The 23,018-nt window shown below is 39.0% G+C and overlaps 1 protein-coding gene across 2 annotated transcripts in view; it reads right to left on the bottom strand.

Annotated features, from left to right (window-relative positions):
- LRPPRC (leucine rich pentatricopeptide repeat containing) overlaps window positions 1-23,018 on the bottom strand; it is a 163,366-nt gene that overhangs the window by 74,731 nt on the left and 65,617 nt on the right. For both annotated transcript variants that reach the window (XM_075925421.1, XM_075925422.1), the window contains exons 24-25: window positions 13,145-13,269; window positions 12,391-12,497 (exon numbers count right to left, since the gene is read on the bottom strand). In XM_075925421.1, coding sequence (XP_075781536.1) covers window positions 12,391-12,497; window positions 13,145-13,269 — 232 coding nt within the window. The remainder of the gene's footprint in view (window positions 1-12,390; window positions 12,498-13,144; window positions 13,270-23,018) is intronic.

Raw genomic sequence — 23,018 nt, 5'->3', positions numbered from 1 at the left:
CCTTACTAGAACATGAATAAAAAATTACCTTTCAAATGACACAATCTAAAAGTTCAAGAGACACAGGAACCAGCACCCTCCAAGCATACTTCAGAATAAAAACAAGCAAGCAAACAAAGGAAGTCATAATAGGATGAAAAAAGGGAATCTGGCTCAGAGAGAGAAGAGAAACAACCCTTGAGACTGCAATTTCTTACTAAGGGAACAAGCAAAAGTTATGTTCTAATTTTATTGTTTCCACTAGGTACAGTACCCAGCATACTGAAGTACATTATAAAAAGCCTACAGTTCAGTATCATCTAATCCATTTTTGTATTAGCAGCAGCCAATTAAAATTTGAAATGTTTCAAAAGGTATCAGTTTAAAGGGCCTGATATTAAACCTGAGAAAAGTTTTAATATCATACGCACATGAATGCTAGTACATAAGCACATGAATGCTTTAAATATATTTAAGCATGTAGCCACACATTTTATTTTTATTCCCACTGTCATCCAAGCTGTGAGAAATCTTCTCATTGGGTCTGAACATTAATATAAGGATTTAAATTTCTGGTGACAGATACTGAGAATCTTTCTTTCACCATCTATATTTTAAAAAAGCTAAATTACACTGCTATGAAACAAGTAAAATCTTTTCCCAATACTTTTATGCCCAACACAAAATTGAGTTTCATGTTCATGTTATGATGTAGATTCATACAAAAAGCAATTGGGATGAAAAAGGATTGTAATCTCTCAAATCTAGAAATATTTTCATTGTTTTTATAGTAGATTAAAATCATCCAAAACTAGTTGGCAATTTGCATCTTAAAGTCTATTCACAATATAATACATGTCACAGTTCTGTGTTTAAATCAATTTACTACTACAATTTCACTAGGAATCTGTTGATTCTGCCCACTAGAACTTTTTTTTTTTTATGATGTACTAACCCAAAATAGTTCACTTGTCAAGTCTTGAATTTTGTTGACTAGCCCATTTTCAAGCATTTCTTCATGTGCTAGTATGACTTATGCACTGCAGAAAAAGTATCCTTCCCAAAAATACTAAAAAATCTCAGTGCATGAGATTTAACTAGGTCAGAAGATATGAGAGTATTTGTACAATTCAAGCCTCTTAAAGAGACTTATATAAAGCTATGTATTATACGTTGAAATTTTCAACAGAATTTATTTTATTAGCTGTGTGCTGTATCTCTCTGAACAGAATGATTTTCTAAAAAACATGAATCTCTGCCCCACAATTTTGATGTCTTTTCCTATTTTCTAATAAGCACAGTAAGCTCCTGTTAGCCTTGATTTACTGGAAGATTATGAATAAACTGTTAGTTTGGAGGCAGAAATATACACTAGAAGTGGAATCTTTCATTTTTTAAACAGAAGAATTTAGTTTTATTTTTAATATATTAAAAGCCCCCCAAGTAGCATTTGCTATCTAAAAACATTGAACATTACTTCAATAATTCCTCTCTGACACTACAAGCTAGTTAGAACAGCTTCTGAAGAAGCAGCTCCTTCAGCAATTCTGCAAGGGTGCTGTGCTGGTGGTCTAAAGCTGAGAAGCAGATACTGTATGAAGAATTTAGCACTCTCACGAAAGTTTTTCCTGTGTTTGGTTAATGATTTCCCCAGACAGTGGCATTGCTGTCAATGGCCAGAGAAGAATCCCACTGGGAATGGAAACATTTATTTTTACCGTTTGTGCGTGCAACATGTAGAAATCTGAGGAACTGGAATAAAAAGGTGAAAGAAGATTTGAAAGTAAGTCCATATATTAACCTCAATTAGTTTTTTTAAAACACAGCTGGATGCAAAAGGGAGCAACACAGTCATTTTATCAAAACTCAAGACAAAAAAAAAAAGAGTCCTTAGAAGTACAACACATTTGAAGTAGTAGTGCAGATAAGATCAATGGAAGCAAAAGATGAACCCCTCCGAAATGACTCATGAAGAGTGATATTAAAGATATTTTCAAGTAACAAAACATTTTTGTTTTTCCTAGGTGATTCAGAGATGGAAAAGGTATCATCTAATTTTTCTTTTGCTTCTATAAAATGCCTGGCCCAAAGATCTGGATTCCTCCAAGGACAATTTCCATTTCAGACTCTTAGATCCTCAGTGGTGTTAATGGAACTCCACTCTAGCTGAAGTGCAGGCTTGAGAGTTGTTGATGACTTCTGCCACATAGCAAGAGATTTTGCATCAGGGAAGAGAGAGTAGGGAAATACTTATTGGTTCTGATTTCAGATTTTTTTCTGACTCTGGAAGAAGGGTGAACTAAATTTAAGGAAGCAATACGTTTGAGCATCTATATTCCTCAAATTCTACAATTCCATTGTTTTAGTGTTTCATAGAGCATAGGAAAACTCATCTTATTAGATGCAACCTAGATCTTGAGAAACAGATTAGATTTCATGTAAATAATTCACATTTTTAATCTTCAAAAGACTCACCAACACATTTACTACCATAAACCCAAGACCTAAAAGAATATGCAGATACTACAGAGACTATTAACAATTTTAGCTTTTTTCCCCACCCCCCCTTTATAATTATCAAATGTGAAATGCTTGGGTGCAATGTCTGAAAGCATTTTATTTATTCAGCAGTCTTGTGTGTATGGAGCTTCAAAGAAAAATAATATTCTTGTCCTGAGGTTGTATCTAATTTAAATTGCTGTTGTACATTGTAGCATTCAGGGGGAGCGGGACAAGTAAAAGCAGGGGCAAGAGACTTAGAGGCAATGATACTGAAAAAATATATACAGTAAACATGATTTACCTGTACATAAATCCATCTAACTTACAATAGTATCTTATGGGTTTTTATCATCCTTCTAAGTCCAGGAGTATTGCCCTGGGCTGTGCGGGGAAGGGGCTCTCTCCTGCAAGGCTCATGGACCACCTGGGTGATTGCAAACCTTTCTGTGGACTATCAGTTGCTAATGGAAACTCACCATTAATTACACCTGAGTCATTTTGCTAGTGCTGCAGCTGGGTTTAATTTGAACTATTAAACAGATTAAGTGTTTTAACTTTCTTATCCTCAGAGGCATAGTCAAGTTAGTCTGTAACAGGAAAAAACAAACAACAAATAGACTAGTAGCACCTTAAAAACTAACAAAACATGTAGATGATATCCTGAGCTTTCGTGGGCGCAACCCACTCAAACTTCATTTTAAATAAAATTAAAAATTATGTCTGACACAAAAGGTTTAAATGCTTTGTTTATTTATGGCAGGGGTAGGGAACCTTTTTTGGGTTTAGGGGTCACTGACCCACAGAAAAAATCAGTTGGGGACCACACAAGTGACAAGAAAAAACACTCCTCCCAAAAATCCCAGGCTCATTGACGTGGCCCCCAACTGAGACAACACCTCATTCTTCTAGCATTTTAGCCCTCATGGGGTTAGAGGAAGAGACAGGAAGGATTGAGGTTCAGGGATTCCCATAGGCCAGATTTACTTTTCTGGAGTTCCAGAGTTAGTGGATTTTGTGGACCCCCTTAGGTTCTGGGGTGGGAACAAAAATGAGAGGCTCAATGTGCAGGACAGGGCTGCCAGTGAGTGGGATAGGGATGCAGTATCTGGGTGGGAGGTGGGGTGCAGGAGGGGGTAAAAGAGGGCAGGATTTGGAAAGGAGTTTGGCAGCAGGAGACGGTGTGGAGTGGGGTTATGAGAGGGAGTGGGCTGGGAGAGTAATGCAGAAAAGGTGACAGCCAAATAGCTAGTAGTAGTTGGGGTTTTTTGGGGGAGGGGGGACAAAGTAGCAGGGAGTAAGGGAAAGTGCAGCTTCTGCAAAGTAAAATTTTATCCTCCCCCCCTCACATCTTCCCCCTGCTTCAGCCTCCACCCTCCCCCCCCCGATCTCCTGCTTTGCCCATGCCCCTCAGTGCAACCTTTGTCCCCACCCATACTGCCCCGGCATCCTCCTTCACCCCCAGCCGTCCCCATATCCCTGCAGCCTCAGCACACTCACTGGCAGGGTATCAGCACTGGGACGTGCAGCCCCTTGGGAACAGCACTGGGGAGAGGAATGGCAGGGGGGCAGAGTCTCCTCCCTGCCCACCTTTTTGCCTGCAGGCTGTGGCTCCAGGGCTAGGGCAGACAGAACCTGGGGCTGCCCAGAGCTGACTCTAGCCTGGACCAATGCAGTGGGGCACTGGGGAAGGGGCTCCCCATTTCTGCACACAGCCCACACCCGGCACCCTCCCCAAAGCAGGAGGCAGCCCCAGGGATGCACAGGTGTACCTCTTCCTCCCCCTCTCCCCCAGCAGAAAGCTAGAGCTGGTGCTCCATCCTGTAGCTGCGTGGCTGAGGCTGGAGCTGCAGCATTGGCTCCTCGCATACAGGGGGAGAGGGCAGGGCTGAGCTTCTGCCCCATATGCCATTAAAAATCAGCTTGTGTGCCACTTGTGGCACGCATGCCGGGGGTTGCTGACCCCTATTCTAGTCCATGGTTTAGGAAACATATTAATATTATAACTAAAATGAGATTCAGAAAACTAGCAAAAGAATGTTAACATTAAAAAACCAAGCGCTCAAAAGCTATAAAATGCTAGAATTATGGTTGTTTGAATACTTTTGAGCTCCTTGTGTATATGCAAGATTGTGATACAATCTTTAATTACATGAATACATACTATTTATTCCACAAGGATGGAGGGAGGTGTTCTGGGAACAAAAGATTGTGTAATGTAGGAGGTACTAATGCTTACCAAAGAAACTAATATTTTTTAACAAGGAGAAAATATTTTCCTGTAACACTGTTTTCCAAAACAAATGACACAGTTTTGTTAAAACTTTTTTTCCGAGACAGACAATGCATGGAAAGTTTCAGTCCAAATAAATAAACTTTGGCATAACTACAGGCAGTCCCCGGGTTACCTACAAGATAGGGACTGGACTGTAGGTTTGTTCTTAAGTATGTAAGTAGGAACTGGTACATATTTTGGGGGGGGGGGACGGGGAGCTGGAGTTAGGTGGAAAAGACCCTGATTCTCATACAACTTCCTTAGTCTAAGAAAAACAAATACTGTTTTGGTATGAAGGTTTTTTTGGTTGATATTTTAATTAAAAATTGATCATAAGTTTAAGTGTTTCATGCTATATCCAAATCTTCCTTTTGGGGTACCTGAAAGATCCCAGTTATTCATTTAATAGTCAGAATCTTTGTTTTTTATAACTAAAAAAAGTTTATTCAATGCATATTACTGTTCCAAATAAAATTTGCTACAGATGGTTCAGTGAAATGGGTACTAAGTGTAATCAATAGTCATTGGAGAGCACAGTGAAATATTGATACAATCAAAGCTGTTGTTGTATGCTGAGCAGAAAATGGAAATCCCTTCCTGTGAAGTGATAGAAATGTAGCTGTCAGCTTCCTGTGAAGTGTGTGTGTGAATTTATCCACAGGATTAATTTTAAAGAAAAATTCTGTGTTGGGAACAGGAGTTTAGCCACAGGTGGGTCCTCATTGTCCACTCACCCACTTCGCAACCAGACCCATCCCCTCCGGGCTTACCCTGCTCCACTCCAGCCAAGGTGTGGGGTTGGGGCTTATCCCCTCTTCCCTTCTGTCCTGCTCCTCCCCATTCTTGCCCACCCACACCACTGGGTAATTTTTCAGCTTCACCTCTGCCAGGCTGTAAGGGACTTGTTAATTTCACGTGACGCTAACAAGATACTTGCAGCTCTAGTGCTGAAGAGGGAAAGAGCTGTTGCTCCCAAGGTGGGGACTGTAACACAATGGGTCTCACTGCCTGCTGCTCCTGCTGTTCCCTAGGAAATTAATTTTTTTGCTCTAGGGTGCCCCCTTTTGGCTGGTGTCTTGTTCCCCCCAGCAGACCCGCGTTCTCCACGGCGAGAAAAGCCGCTCCGCATCTCCCTGGTCTGCTGGTGGCGGGGGGGGGGGGGGGGGGGGGAGCGCTAGCGCCGCGTCTCCCTGGTCTGCTGGGGGGAAGCACCCCCTGCACCACCAGAGGCGGCGACAGTGGGGGAGGCACCCCGCACTAGCTGTGCCCCCCCCCCACGTTTGTAACTAGGGATCCGATGCAAGTCGGATTGATGTAACCCGGGGACTGCCTGTATACACAACTTAAAACAAGGTCTGCTATTGCCACGTATCAAAACAAACCTTAACAAGCATTGCTACATGTCCCTATAATACTAAATTTGTAATATTGCTTTATTTATATTGTGCACTATACTGCCATGATAAAGCATTTCCTACCTACCATTATGCTTTTATAAAAATCAAAAGACAAGAGTTCAAGAAATAAGAATTTCAGTTTTTCTAGTGATAAATGCATGCTGACTATACTGAATCTTACTTGGCAAGTAATGACTCCTAATACTTTTATTTAATTTACAATAGCAATTTAAAGATTCAGGGTTGGGGGGGGTTGTATTTTTATCTCCAAAAATACTCACTAACAACTTACTACCATAAACCCAAGACTTAGAGGAATATGCAGATACTACAGAGACTATAAATTTTTCTGGGTGAAATAAATTGACTTTAGTAAAAAGAAATTTATCGGCATATTTATATTAAGCCTTCCTATGAAAGGATTATTTTCTTTAGAACAGCTGAGTTTATACATTCTTTATACATATGAAATGAAGCTTCCACTCTCTTTCACTTATCCACTTAATCAATTGTAAGTGTTTTCAAATACTGTAAAAACAAGTACAAAAGGTGGGATTACAACTGGCACAGCTCCATATTTTTCACCTGGAGGAGCTTTAAGTTTTGCTCATCTGTGCTCAATTTCCTGCATCTTTCAAACTGGTTTCCCTCAACCTCCCCCTCCCCCCCCCCCCAGCACTTAAAACATGAGATGAATTAATTCACCTCAACTGGAAGAGGTTTTCCCTTTCAAATAAGTTCCAGGTAGCACTTTTAAACATCACTTAATATTTTCTTGACCATATACAAATCATTTTTTATCAGAGATGTCTAACTGATTTAGAAATTTAAGTCTTATTTTCAGAAGTGACTAACTACGGCACTGGGATCCTAAATCACACATTTTCAACTTTTGAAAAGGGGACTTGGGCACTTTTGAAAATTGTACTCCATATCTTCAAAGACTCAATTTTATCCAAGTGCGTATTATACTCTTTTATACTTCATTTTATTATACATTTCAACAGCCAAAAACACTTTATTATACTCTACAAGGGTTAATCAATTAGCCTGGAAAGTTTTGAATCCTTCTCCTAGCTGGTCAAAAACTGTTTCTGCTTTGAAAGTACAGACCAGAGAGCAATGGTCTAAGCCTCTTCACTGGACAATGTCGCTCTTTCATTTAGCAACACATTCCATTCTCCTTCCTTTGTGCATTTTTTTCTTTGTAACAAAAATGGTTCAACAGTCCTCTTCCACTCCCCCATCTTCCAACTTGTATGTTGCAACAGAAACGCATTTTCTCAATGAGTTATGGTCATTTTGAGCTCCGATGTCACTAGATCTTCTTCAAATAAAGTACAATATATGAATGATAAAATTATATAGGACAGTTTATCTTTTACTTTTGAATCAAGGACATTTCTGCATTAATAATTTGTAGCGGTAATTTCACTTATACGCGTGTACAGGCAGTCCCCGGGTTACATACAAGATAGGGACTGTAGGTTTGTTCTTAAGTTGAATTTGTACTTAAGTCGGAACTGGCGTCCAGACTCAGCCGCTGCTGAAACTGACCAGCGCTGACTACAGGAAGCCCAAGTAAGAGTTTCTCTGCCCCGGGGCTTCCTGGAATCAGCCGCTGATCAGTTTCAACAGCAGCTGAATCTGGACGCCTGGGCACCTCGGCACCTACCCAGCAGCGCCCCAGCTGCTCTGTCACAACGCCTGGGGCAGAGCAGCTGGGGTGCTGCCGGGTTGGTCCAGTAGCGCCGAGGAGTGGCGCTGCGGGACCAACCGAAAGCGCCCCAGCTGCTCTATCACAGGCGTCCATTAGAAAAGTCTGGTCTGCGGGTGGGGGTGGGCGCACTAGCTGCCTCCCCCTTCCCCCCCAGCAGACCATGGAAACGCGAGCGGCGAGACCGAGACGCGCCGCGCCGCGGTGCCGCCACCCGGTTCCTCCGCGGCTTTGCTCCGCATCTCCCTGGTCTGCTGGGGGGGGGGGGGGGGGCAGTCTGGGTGGTCCCGCTGCCCGTGTCCTCTGGGGCGAGAAAAGCCCCGTTCGTAAGTACGGATCCGACATAAGTCGGATCCGCGTAACTCGGGGACTGCCTGTATACTAGAAACAGAACACACTGCTGACAGTAACAGATTTAACACTTGTTCACAGCTGCACATGGCTTAGCTGGAGGTGTTCATCTCTCTTCCAGAAAAATATGGTTAAGACTTGCTTGGAACAGCTTTTAACCATTAGTTTTTGAACCAGTACTAGTTTGTCTTGGTGTACATTTGCACATAAAAATTGCTTCAGCTGCAATAGAACTTTAAGAACATGTAATTTTTTCTAGTGTAGTCCTGGCCAAAGTTGCCCAGCTAGACACTGCTTCACTACACATTTCTAATAACAGCATTGAGCATGATTTTAAGAGGGAAGAGGCCAGTCTGAAAATAATACTGAAAGACTGTTAAATTAAAATGGTTACTCACCTTTGTAACTGTTGTTCTGCAAGATGTGGTGCTCATGTCTATTCCAATTGAGGTATGCAAGCACTGCGTGCACAACTGCCAGAAGTTTTTACTCTAGCTGCTACCCATTGGTCAGCTGTGGAGCCCTCTGAAGTGTCACCAATAAGACCCACCCACGCATCAGTTCTTTCTTGCCAGTTACTCCATTGGTAGGGAAGGAGGGAGGGATGGAATAGATATAAGCAACACATTTCAAAGAACAGCTACAAAATTGAGTAACTGTTTTTTCTTCTTCAAGTGTTTGCTTATATCTATTCCAATAGAGGTGATTCACAAGCCATACCCAGGAGAAGTCGCAGTCAATGCATAACTGACTCGAGTACCGCAGCCCCAAAACCAGCATCAGGTCTGGATTGATGAACAATAAATGGAGTGTGACGTAGAAGTAGGAACTGAGAGCCATGCACAGCCCTTCAGATTTCCTGGACAGGAACATGGACCAAAAAAAGCAGTTAAGGCAGCCTACACCCATGTGGACACGTGCGAATGCATGCAGAGGATCAGGTTTAGATCCCAAGGGAAACAGAGGTCCCTGGGGGGTAGAGGCCAACAAGAGAGCAGGCTGCGCTGGAGACACCACGGGAGAATCGCTTCCACTTCATCAGATGTGAGCCGAGTGGAAGGCTTCCTACTACTGAGAAGGATCTGTCAGCTTGACACGGTTTAGCCATGGAGCCATCATGCTGCCGAGATGGAGAGAGTGCAAGTCTAAGTGGCAGAGGTGACCATGCTCCTGAGTAATGAGGTCCAGGCGCCAGGGAAGTGGAATGGGTGGTCAAACCAACAGGTCCAGGAGGATGAGGTACAAGTGTTGGCATATCCAGGCTAGTGCTTTCAGAATTACATTTGTCCTATTCCTGTGGAGGTTGAGAAGCACCTTGTAGACCAGAGGAAACAGGAAAAGCATACAGCAAGCTGGACTGCCATGGGATCAGGAATGCATCCTCTATGGATCCTGGAATAAGGCCCTGGAACAAGCAGAACTATGGGCATTTCGTACTGAACCAGGTAGCAAGAAGGGGGTTCCCGTGGTACACCATCCTTGGAAAACAGCATGGAGGACATCCAGCCAAAGCAACCATTCGTGAGCCAGGAAGCATCAGCTGAGGTGGTCCACCAGCTGAATTTGAACTCCTAGAGGGTATGATGCTTCCAAGTGAAATGTGTGGACTAAGCACAAGTCCCACAGATAAAGGGATTTGGTACAAACGGGGGAATGACCTGGCTCTGCCCCGTTTGATGCAGTATATTGCTCATCATGACTGCCATGCAACAACTCTGAAGGTCAGGGAGGAAGGCCAGACACATAAAACCGACTGCCTGAAGCTCAAACACCTTGATATAGAGGGAGAACTCCTCCTCCTCTCTGAAGTGAACACCCCAACCTAAATCAGATGCATTCGTGACAAGGGACATTGTGGGCTGTGGGACATGCAAAGGAATATTGGCCAGTACTGACCCGGGATCTAGCCACCAAGGCAGTGCATGAGTGACATGGTGAGGCAGGTCTATACTGTCCCTTCCCGGGGAATAAGTCAATGCCAACCAAGACTGCAGAGGTTGCAGGTGAAGCCTGATGAACAGCACTACGTATGTGCCTGCTGCTATGTGGCCCAGGAGCTTGAGGCACACATAGGCCATGGTGACCAGGAAGTTGGAAAGAGACCTTCATAGCCTGGTCAGAATTGCAAAATGACAATCCGGTATGTACATTCAGGTCCTGGTAGAGTCTAGCAGAGCTCTAAAGAATTTGATTCTCTGTGGTACAAAGGTTGACTTTCTGGGGTTGAGGAGGAGATTCAATCTGTCACAAGAGAGCCTGGTGAGGGTTAACAAGAATGGCTGGACAGAAGCCAGTCATCCAGGAAAGGGTAAACACGAATCCTGCAATGCCGGAGGAGAGCAGCCACCACTGCCATACACTTGGTAAACACCCTGGGTGCCATGGAGAGACCGAAAGGGAGGGTCAAGAACTGGCAGTGGGACTGAACTCTCCCATCACCCATTAACAATTTACACATTCATGCCCCAATTATCTTTTTCATTATAAACTGGAGCTGTTTAGAATTTACTTTTGTTATTATGCACAAAACACATATTCGTTCAATAGTTTAAAATATACCTTGGTTTAGAAGAAACGTAACACACAAATACAGAAGATCAAATCAGATTTCATAAAGGTTAAACAAGACTTGGAAATCCTAATCCAATAAGCATAAAAAAAAGACAAGCAAGATTGCCAGATGTCTATCTGATCTTTTGACAACAGTACTGGAGTTTATGCTAGAATATCTGACTTGTTGGTTTGTAACATTTTATGGTCTATCACCACATATTTAATATGCTCATGTCATCTTCTTAAAGATATAGGAGGGGTAAGTTGGCAACTATTACTTCAAAAAGGGAAGTAGGTTTTCAAAGCAAATGAAACAATATTAATTAACTGATTAGTTTTAAAAGTAACAAATTGTTTCTGAACAAAATATTTTGAGGATTACAAAGAACTTACTTTCAAAGAAAACAACAGCTCATTGATAAAAAAACTGAAAAGTCTATTAAAGCCAAAGAAACAGCAGCTAAAAACATAGAAAACTGAAAAATGGCTTCCATTTACTTTGGCATTCATTTCATTTCTAAACATCCTGTTTAAGTTTTTTCCTCCTTAGATCTTTGTGTTCTCTTGTACTTCGCATTCTTAAAATAAACACCTCTTCAGACCTTGCTAATAAATGCATTCTATTCTTTTCTGTATTACATTAATAAAGCTACAAAAGCATCAAAATTCACTACATTCAGGACTACTGCTTTTCTACACATGTGTGTATGTGTGTGTGTGTGGGGGGGGGGGGGTTCTTAAAAATCGAAGGACTAAAGAAATAACCAGTTAACAATTTTATGCAAGATTTTTTAATATCTAATGATTCAGTTGAGGATTTCTGTTATTTCATTTTGTTTTTTCTTTCCCTAAGGGAAAAAAGATGGTTCAGAAAACGAAGTTCAAAGGAAGAAAAGAAAGAAAAAGGTTCAGTTTCTGAAATACTATTAAGAGGGCAAGTAATACAGAGTTTAACAACACACATGCATGCACACTGTGCTAGGGAAAAAAAATCACAATCTGGGCAGATTCTGCAGCTGCCCTTTTGACTTCTCAATTTCAGTAAGCAAAATTTCAATCATGTCTAGATAAAATATACTAATCCTAAATAGAGCAAGTTTGTCACCTACCACTTCCTATAAGCTGCTTACGATGGTTAAAAAAAATGCTAAATTAAATGCCAAACAGTAGCAGACAGCACTTGTTTGGCTGATTAACTTGTAGACAAGCATTACAAATAAATCTGAGTATGGTCTGCAGAAAATTAAATTCCAGTGCTTTTAAGAACAAAGAATTCCTTGGGAAAGAGGATTAGTAACTTTACACCCAGGAATGCCAGTTTAATTTAATTGTTCCACAATCCGAGATTTAATATGCAAATATCATTTTGATATGTAACAGTGAATTTGATAAAGTAAAGAAACAACTTCAATATACAACCAGACTGTCTCTCTTCTGAACAGTAATTATACATAATAAAGAAGCTGGCCGAGTTCTCTGTTTTTTCCCCCTTCATTATTAGGATTGAATTTTATTAACATGAATCAGAACAAGTCTAATTAAAGGTTAAAATTTTTTAATGTATTCTAATTAAGAGTCTAAATAGCTGCATGATTACAGTAGCGTAGTTAAAAACCCACCTCAATGATCTTCTTGGCCTCTTTATATTTTCCTGTATTTAGGAAGGCAAAGAAGAGATCATAGAGCATCGTCATTTCACCTCGTTCTTGGCTCACAAAGTCCATGGCTATAGATAGAGAGAAGAAAACTCATTTAACTGCCTTTTTAATAACCAGGATGCATTTTAAAAAGAGATGTCAACAGTAATCTAACAAATAAGATTCCCCACACCTGGCAAAACACTGAAGTGACAGGGAAATAATTTTCTGAAAAGAGATACTAAGAATGAGGACAAAATATTATAAGATATGTTGCAGACTGAGGTTAAATATATTTCAAATATTTTTGCTAATCTGCATTCTATTTTATAATAATTCAACAGAATTAACCGATTATAAAATTAGCATTCTATACTGTTGTAGACTACAGGGATTTAGGATTTCTTAATCTAATATGTTGAAGCACCATAATTTCTTCTATATGCCCCTCTTTCACCATCAAGAGACAGGTGCATATTCCCTTGTGGCAGTCTTCTGTTGATAGCCAGGTATTTAGTTATGGAAGCATTAAATTGCTTCATACTTACAATAAGTATCTTTTTTTACTTTGCAACTAGATGTTGCTGAAAGCTTTAAAGTGATGTACAAATACTCCACATGTCTTTCCACTGTTTGCATAGCCTGATGTAAAGGTAAAAAAACTAAAACTAAAACACCAGCTCCATCAAGCACCTAAAATAACCCATCCAATAATATTAGACTATATCCAACTAACCTTTCTGCAGGAGATCAGTATTTCCTTTTTCTATTAGCCTACACAAGATGTCATGGAGCCTAGGGATATTGCCATACTTCTTAAAACAGTCAATTGCAGCTTCCAGGGCAGCAGGTACATCGTCCCTCATGAAAAAAGGGTACAGAATTTAAGTTAAAATGATGAAAACAGTCTGTAAGCAACGTTTGCACAAGAACAGTACAACATATCTTTGAGCAGGAGTAGAGATCCTTTTTTGAGTAGGAGGCTGCTGAACCACAGAAAAAAAATCAGTTGGGGCCACACACAAGCAAGAAGCCAAAAAACCAACCAACCAACCAAACAAAAAAAAAACCAAACCTCACTGATATGGCCTCTGTCTGTGAAGGAGAAAGACACTCCCCACATTCCCTTCTCACACCAGAGCCCAATGGGGTCCAGGCTAGTAGATTTTGTGTGCTCCAGTCTCTCAGTAGGCACAGGCTCCCCAATGTTAGGAAGGGAGCCCTGAGCCTTGGGGGCTGGATCCAGACAAGCCCCCAGGCCTGAGGTTCCCCACCCCGGCTTAGAGTTTAAAGAAAAATTCATGTCATTGCATATAGACTCTTTAAAGGCAGTTAAAATATTCTCTATTCAGAAAATTGTCCACATCCCAGATTTGGTTTGCATTTAAAAAGTAACAGGTATAGACAGAAGTTTGCAAATTAAAACATTTAATAGTAGACTGTCCTGCTTCAGCAATACAGACTGAATTTCTCCACAGCTGGAGGAACATGCTATAAAATATTGATCATCTTCACCTCAGACCTCTTATAAGCAGCAGAACATATACAATGTTGTGGTGATAAATACTGTTCTCTAGAGATTAACATTAAATGCTCTGTGTACTCTGCTGCAAACTGCATGTAATTTTTGCAGCAAGATTCCAGGATTCTGCAGCATGGAAGTGCAGCACACTGGAAATTCGGTGGCAGTTTCAATTAAGTAAGTTTAATTATTTCCCAAAAAGTTTCCATTGCTGAAAATTTCTGCACTAACATTTAAAATGTTACTTTTAAAAGCTACAGAATTAGTAACTCAAATAAAAGAATGGAACATGTCAGAGCTCTCAAAGATTCTGTGTCACACTTCCTGTAGATATGGGTACAAATCACCACATTGGTTTACATTTTCAAAGTTATCCTCACAATTTTGAGAGCTAGAATCTTTTTCTTTTAAATGAAAACCTACATTTTGAGAATACTTGTGCAAAAAAGCCAGATTCCAAGCAGAATTGTGCTAGTGTTATATATGCAAATCTTTTATGACTGCAAGAGTCATAGTAACTTCAAACACCAATATATTTTAAATATACTCATCCAGAAGTTTTGAAATAATTAAGAATTTATATAGCACTGTAAAAATAAAGTGTTTTTAAAAGAGATCACAAAAAAATAAAAAAAATCTCTCTCCTAAAGAGTTTTTTATCTAATATACAAAGCACAGGACAACAGTTAAAATACAGTAAAGGATGAGGAGAAATCAGAGGTTAAGGAGTCCAGTGTAGTTAAGTTAAAACCTCTTTCTTCCATATAAGAAACAGTTTGGAGAGTAGGGAGATGACACAGGAACAATACATAAAAATAATCTGTGGAGCAAAACGTCAACATATGTTGTATAAGATATTTTGATCCTTCCTGTATTTTGTATAACAACCAGAGAAAGGCTGGTGAAAGTAGGTAGGAATCAATGGCTGTGTTTGAAGCCTGTTAAAGCAGGTGATATATCCATACAGTAGCTGACTTGAAACAATAATAATTTTTAAAACAACTTCTATGGAGCAGCTCCTCAACAGTATTTCAAAAAACTTTAATTAAATTATATAAATTGTATGGTCATTTAAAGTTAATCCACTTCTAAACTTTTCATATCTTCTTTTTAAAGAAACACAAATGTTCATAGATAAGGCCAGAAGGGACCATTGTGATCATCTCTTCTGACCTCTTACCAAATATAGACTGCCCTAGGTCTTGCCTGAATGTATTGCTTGAACTTGAGAATGTTTTTTAGAAAAACTTTCAGCCTTGATTTTAAAATTCCGTGTGATGGAGAATCCAACATAACATTTGGTAAGTTGTTCTGAAAGTTTCTCTCTCTGTTACACATTTTCACTTTATTTGTAATCTAAATTTGTCTAGTTTCAACTGCCAGCCACTGGATTTTATTATACCTTTGCCTATAGTGTAAAGCTGCTTCTATTTTCAAATTTCTGTTCCCTGTGTAGATACTTACAAACTTATCAAGTGACCTTAATTTTCTCTTTCAAAAGATAAGCAGATTGACTGATCTCCTTGAGTTTTTTGGCTATAGTATAGGGGATGTTTTCTAGTCCTTCAATCATTCTTATAGCTCTTCTCTGAACTTCCTCCAATTTATCAACATCCTTTTTGAAACTGCTGACAACACACCTATTCTAGTAAGGATCTCACCAGCTTCAAAGAACACTTGAAATTACCTTAATTATGTATCCCAAATCACAGGACAGCATAGCATAGGAAATGCACATGTAGGTTTTTTCCAACTTACTACTCCTCAGGACAGAGTCCACCATCCTGTAAATATGGCCTGTATTTTTTGTTTCTCGACATATAACTTCACTTTTGACTGTATTAAAAAGCATAGTTTTCTTCCACCAATGTTACTGATTCAGATTGCTCTGCATAAGAGACCTGTCCTCCACATTATTTACTACTCTGTTAATATTTGTGTCAGATCCAAACATTATAAGAGATGATTTTATGTTGCGCCTCCCTCTCCCCCCCCCCAGTCACTGATAAATGTTAAATTGCATACGGCCAAAACAAAACTAAAACCTCTGTGGAATCACACTACATACATACCTGCTCAGTAATTATTCCCTGTTTAATTACATTGAGACCTATCAGTTAGCCAGTTTTTAAACCTATTTAACACGTGCCATGTTCATGTTGTATCACTCTTGTTTCTTAATCAAAATTTTACATTGCTCTTGCTTTTATTACTATTTCATCTCTTAAGGATTTAAAATGTATTAAAAAGTAAAATATAAATGTAGAAAACATGTTAATGTTATTGTAATATTACTGACACCGTGAAAATGAGCCTATCTTGATGGATCTCTACCATATGCCCTTACTAAGCCATATTTACAGTGCATCTTCTGGCACCCCACAGAGTCATTTGAATTTTTGTCATTTGGGGTGAAGACTAAATTACAGGTTAATTTCAAAACTGCAAGGAGATGTTGCAAGACTATATTACTGTCATACAAGAGAGATATACTATGGATGAAATACAGATGGATATAAAGCTTCATATAATCAGTATTTTCTTCTGCTTCAGATGCAAGTTCAGTTAACATCTTTAAAATCAGTTTTTATTGAAAACTACTCACATTTTTGTGAGGCACAACAGCATTTACACATATACATTTAAGTTTTCAGTTGTAAATTGAGCTTTTCAGACTCATTCTTAAACTGCAATAGTATTGTCTCAGATGTATACTCGCAGCATTAAAGTGACTGTTTTAGGTCAAAGCTATCAATAAATGAATGAATAACTGGAATGTCAATCAAACAGACACATTAATAGTTTTTGGTCTCTAAATGTATGCTTCTGAAGATATTTATACTGTGTGTTCAGAATTAAAAAAAAAAATCCAATAAAAAAATGGAAACAACCATGGGAGCAAACAGCCTCCGTAGGACAAGGTGAGCACGGGCACCTCTGTGCTCCTGGAAGGGGCGGGACCGAAGGCAGCCAGCCTTGTCTGGCGAACCTCCCCCAGTTGTCCCTCAGAGCTGCATGGAGCACACAGGATGGCACTCCAGCAGTGAGATAAAGAGCCCAGAGCTCCAGCTGTCCTTTTGAACTACCAGGTCCCAAGGCAATTTCCTCCCTTTACACATACCCCTGGTAGCAAGCCTGGAAACAACATACATGTTATGGTATTTTCTGCTCATACAACATATAAAATATTTCCATACTCAGGTCCCCCAAATAAGCTTAAGCTCAACCATGAGACCAGTATACAGTAATTTGTATTCACAGGCCTTCAGCCTAAAGTGATAAAAATCTACTGGATTTCCTCAAAGTAACACTGCTGGGGAGTTTTTCTTTACAAGGCTACCCAGACACAGTACCACAAGACAGCATATATAAGATAAAGGCATAGGATTGATTGTCAATTATTATAAAACACAAATTAAAGGAAAAATAAATACAGCTCCAGAATACACATTTATAATACAAATGGAATTTGACGCAACTGGAATTGCAAAATCTAGATCTGGCAGGTTTAAACTTCATCAAGAAATTTAGGGGAGGGGAGGAGAGTTTGCTAGCAAGTATTTTTGTGAGGAGGAGCTGCTAACAAAGAGAAAAAAAGCTCACCTGACAAAACAAGAACTTATCACACACTACACAGCCTTAATATCCCTGTGGCACCTTCACCTGCTGGCAGGGGTGCCAACAGACTCTGTGGGCCCCTGGGCAAAGTGTGTGGGAGAGGGGCATTCTGGTTCTGTGTTCCCAGAAGGGGCAAGGCCTAAGGTGGAAGCGAAGAGGCCAGAGGCAGCCAGCCTTGAGCCCTGTCTACAATGTACCATATGGGCCCTTGGGCAGCCATCAGCTTGCCTCTCCCATCAGCCCTTAGAATGCCACACATTCCAAGCAGCATTCGCAGCAATTTAAAGGACCCTGGGCTCCCAGCTTCTGCCACAGTAGCAGTGGCTGTGGCCAGGAGCCCTGGGGCCCTTTGAATCACTGGGTCTCAGGGAAACTGCTCCCTTTGTCCTACCCGTCAGCAGGCCTGCTTGCAGGTGCCACTTCTCACAGCTCCCATTGGCCAAGAACTATGGTCACTGAGAGCTGCGGAGGGGGGAGTGCCTGCAGATGGTCAATGACAGCAAAATGTCTTACAGCCTGCAATCAGATTACCCTGATGGGCCACATGTGGCTTACAGGCATAGGTCACCCACCACTGCCCTATAACGTTTATGTATTCATATATATCCAAGTTTACACCTCAAAGGTTCACATAATGGATAAAAGTATCTGATTCAAACATATTTTAGTTAATGCGTCTAATGATGTCAGCAGACTTCAGTTCAGACGCCAAAAAAATAAATCCCTGATGTAGCACTCACAACCAGACTAGCAACCCCAAGGGGTCATTAATAAAAGCTAGGAATCCAAGTTTTTAAAATACAAAACTCATAAGATCCATGGATTATTGAACAAAACAAGGAGGGTGGTAGATTTTATGGGTGAGCTATCCAAATTTTACTTTTTTTTTTTTTAGTGTTGACAAATGCCATTTATGCTTCTATTTAAAAAGCAAATTCTTATGTCTCTTTTATAGAAAACCCTTCACATGAACAGTTTGACTATTACTCTCCTATTCAAATCTTTTCCTTTTTTAAAAAAGAGGTATGCTATCATAAACTTAAATGACAGAAGCAGCCTAAGACAGAAGTATATTATGTTTAACCCTCATATAAATACAAGACAGCCCTAACTCAGCATTTCACTGCAATTTAGACTATTCTATTGGTAAGAACGTGAGGCAAGTTATTTTTTCCTTGGGCACTGGCGAATTACTATATACTGTAGCCCCAATCCTGTAAAAACATCACGTGGGTAATATTTCACTTATACAAGTAGTTCCACTGAACTCAGTAGGCCTGCTTCCATCAATAAAGATACTGACAAGAATAAGTATTTGCAAGATCAGGCTCTGTAACAAGACTGACCACTATCTGATCCTTCTTGCATACCTATTTCAAAATAAACTGTTCCCTTCTAGCTTCAAGCATATAGCTCTAAACCTAACCTTTTTACTTGTAATAACTTTCCAAACCAGAGTCAGTTTGATAAAAAGACTCCAAATATTGATTTTAATTGGAATGAAGTGCTACAATGTTATGCATAAAGCTTTAGTGAAGTGGCAATTTACCTAAGGGGTTTACTGATTGAAAAGCTCTCAAACCTGAAATCACCAGAGAAGGAGAAAGAAAAAAAGGACTCTGGAAGGGGGGAGAACCCCTCTTAAAACAAATCCTTCTCTGCAAATCTGAAGCAGATGTTAGTGTGGAGGGAAATCAATTCAGTAAGGTACAATCAGCTTTACAAAAATTATTCTGTTAAGAAAACGGGCTCTTGAAAGAACTAAATGTTTCTTCTGTTCATCAGCTAGAGCGAGGAATCTTCAAGGAGACTGGTGTTGCAATTACAACTAATCCTCCCCAAAAAATTAACTGTGTTGAAGGCTTTGTAATTTCCCTAGGTACAATTTAGCTGTCACTTACTTTAAAATTTACTCAAACATGCGTTCCGAACAGCACTAACTTCACATGTCAAGTGCTTTCCAGCCAATTGAGTCTAAACTGGAAGTCGGTGTTAAACAACTGAATGATTAGACAAGATAGCTCATTTCCCTGCTCTTTTGTTCAGAATAAAATGCCACATTTACATTATCAGGCTCAACAGGATTTTCTGACAGAGCGAGAAAAAACCCTAGTGAACACTGTCCGTATTAAGCACATGAAGCCTGTCATTTACCAATCATCCTTCAAAAAGCAATAGCCATGAATGTAACTTAATTACGACCCAATGATCCTTGACGAAAAATCATCTTATCACTGTCCTGTCCCCCTAGGGCAAATGAACCACTTTTGTCCTCTGGCACTGATGATGCTAAATTCCTAATTGCAATAATGGAGTAAAAGAGCTGAACCGCCTTAATTTCCTTGCAGCACTTAAGAGTTTTGAACTAGGAGAAAAAAAACAAAAATAATATAAATACTTGAAATAAAGATGCTGAAAATTAGAAAAAACTGTCATCCATTAAAGATAAGTAGTATTTTAAAATAACGAGTTAAAAGCTCATTAAGGATATTGAATTTATCAAGAAATTCTCTTTAGCACACAAAAATGCATATGTATTTAAATATATGAAATCCAGACAAGAGCTATGGACAGAGAACTCGGACTGCATCTATACACCAATGCAATGCATGAGTATTCATACAGACTGTAGAATGAATTAACACACCAGCTCTTCAATGGACAGCATATATTAAAACTGCTGTTTTGACCATTTTTAAACAAACGCAATCTAGTTGCATCTTCCAGCTATTTGCAAATGACCAAATGACTACCAATTAAACAGGTTGTATTCACTGATCTCTGTTACAAAATAGTTACATATTTTGCCCACATAGTTTAGATTTAATGCACATTTTATATTCAGCTTCCCGGACATTTTCTTAGCAAAGGTGACAATGGCTTCAGGTATATATTTGTCCATGACATATAATGTAACCAGCAGTACTATATTTTATCTTCACAGATTTAAAAATAAAAGTTGTGCTCTGAAGTAATTCCATTTTTAGAGGATATTTATAAATCAAATCAAACTAAGTTTCTACATTATTTAACATTTATATTTTAAAAGTTTGTATGTGCAGCTATCTAGTAAGAATAAAATCAGAATAAAATCTTATTTCCTCTCCTGTAAATAGACAATCAAAGCACCGTACAGCACAGAAGCAGATTACCTTCACAAACCTCTTCTTAGTTTTATAAATCTGTTAGTGTTTGAGTAGGTTTTGCCTGATGGTTGACAGAGGAGAGCAAAGAATAACCCACTAAAATACCCTCTAAATCCTCAAGGATTTTCATATTATTATAGGTAACTTACACATTGTCACAGTATTAACCTCTCCCCATTATCAGCAATTGTAAGAATCAGTTCTAAAGTAAAAAAAAGTTTTGAGTCCAATCTTCAGCTTATTATAAGATGGAAAATTTTGACAGATTGCTCAAAATGAAAAACATCCAAAATCGATATGATGATTAGGATATTTTGCAAAACCATTCAAAGAAGACTCTTTATTCTGAATGAGGAGTTGAAGATTAGATGTGTGAGCTTTTTCACAATTTTTCCTGATGAATTTACATTTCTTAGCCTCTTACAGAGCTCACACCAAAAATAAAGATAATACTTTTTAAAACTTAAGCTTAAAACATTTTGCTGTAATACAGATCATTGCTTTATCTTGGGAAAAACAAAAAGCTGTCTTTATTATTTAAGTTTATTTCTAAACCAATTAGTAAAATTTTCTCCCTGTCAACTCAAAAAGGGAGTAGGGGCAGAAAAAAAGGAGTAGAAAAAAATCTTCTTGTTAAAATTAAATTGTGTGTGCTTCCTCCTTAAGATGAATTGTATATCTGTTTTACCAGATTTCTTTATTAAAATACTGTATAAGGAGTGGACACCTTTAAAAATGTTAAGAATGTGAAGGCTCTAAAGAGCTACCTATCTTGGACGCTCTTTGTAAAAGGAACAAGTCTCTGAAATGGATTTGGAAGATGTAAAAGCTTAGTTAGGAGTCCAAAAAGACCAACTACTACTAAGGCAATAAGTAGCATTTTAAAACTACAATTGTTTAAGTCATCCGTAACGATCACAGGAGTTTCCTCTCCCTCTTACAGTGTCAGGAATAATAATTACAAAAAAAATAAAAAAAAATAAAAGGCACCCAGCAGAGTCAGTTCCACGGAACATTAGAAAACTCTGCTGCTTAACCCACAAGCTTACCAAACTTCTCAAGTGACAAAAACGTCTGAGCAATTTAACTCTAGAAGTTCACCACTTGCTTGTGGACTACCATGGAGCTATATAGCATAGCAAGTAGCAAATCATAGTGACAAGCATGTTATAGTGCAATGTTTCTCAATCAGTGGTACGAGTAACCTTAGGGGTACGTGAGAAGTCGGGGGGGTGTACATCAACACAACTGAAATTTGGAGAAACCTGAATTTTTGTTTTAAGTTTTACGGCGCTTTATTTTTTTGGTACTTTACACCCAAAAATTTCATCTCCCACCGAGCTACGATTAAGTTGTTTACACAAATGTGTTGCAATGGTAGAAAAAAAAAATTTGTGTGTCTGAAAACTGTTGGTACTTGAGGTACTTAGAACTTTTGTTTAAAAAGGGGTACTTTATTAAAAAAAAAAAGGTCGAGAAACACTGTTATAGTGGACATGTATAATTATATACATTCTACCACTATGTTCAGTTCAATTATAAAACTTTCCAAAACCTTTATAACCTTCCAGGAAGAAATTTCTCAGCATTGAACACTTCCTGAAGGTAACTGTTTGCAAAGTATGAGCAGAAACTGTTTCTTCCTTTTAAAGAATAAAATTCAGGATAGTGTAATGAGGCTTTTCCAATCACAGTAAGAGAAGAATCTCTTATGGCTTTTTTGATAGGAGTAGGGAAGGCGCTTAACTCTTGCAGACCGTAAGTTATTGGATAGTGCACTCCAGTGGTTTCTAACCAAATATTTCCACATTTTGAAACGTGTCTCTCTCCTTTTAAAAATAAACTAAGTTAATCTTTCACTACGAAGTCATTACTAAAGCACTCAAAAATCACAAAAGTTAGGAAAATACGACAGAAAGCTACACATACTATAACCTTTACTCTGCCCCTTTTCATACATGCATGATACAGTCTTAATTACACTTGTTTCAAACAACTTTATACAACATTCACTACACATGTAGAATCTTGTTGTAAATATGTACAAGTCAGTGGATGTCAGACACAGGCTCGAAACTTTTCTGTTTATACAAAAACTGTTCAGAAAATCGTTCTTACTATACAATGTAACAGTAAACGTTCACTGACATGTATACTTTCAACCAAGTTACCTTCATAATAAACTGTCTCATCCTGTGAATTGCACCAAAGAAAGCCTGTGCTGCTGACTGGGAATTATGTAGTATATGACTGCTGCCAAATTTATTAGAATACATATTTTTTAGGAAGAGAACTCTCATAGAGTCTGCGTCAAAAATAACTGC

The sequence above is a fragment of the Pelodiscus sinensis genome, chromosome 3 (genome assembly GCF_049634645.1).
Source record: "Pelodiscus sinensis isolate JC-2024 chromosome 3, ASM4963464v1, whole genome shotgun sequence".
NCBI lineage: Eukaryota > Metazoa > Chordata > Testudines > Trionychidae > Pelodiscus > Pelodiscus sinensis.
Note: the sequence above shows the minus strand (reverse complement) of the source record. Positions and strands in the feature narration are given on the sequence as shown.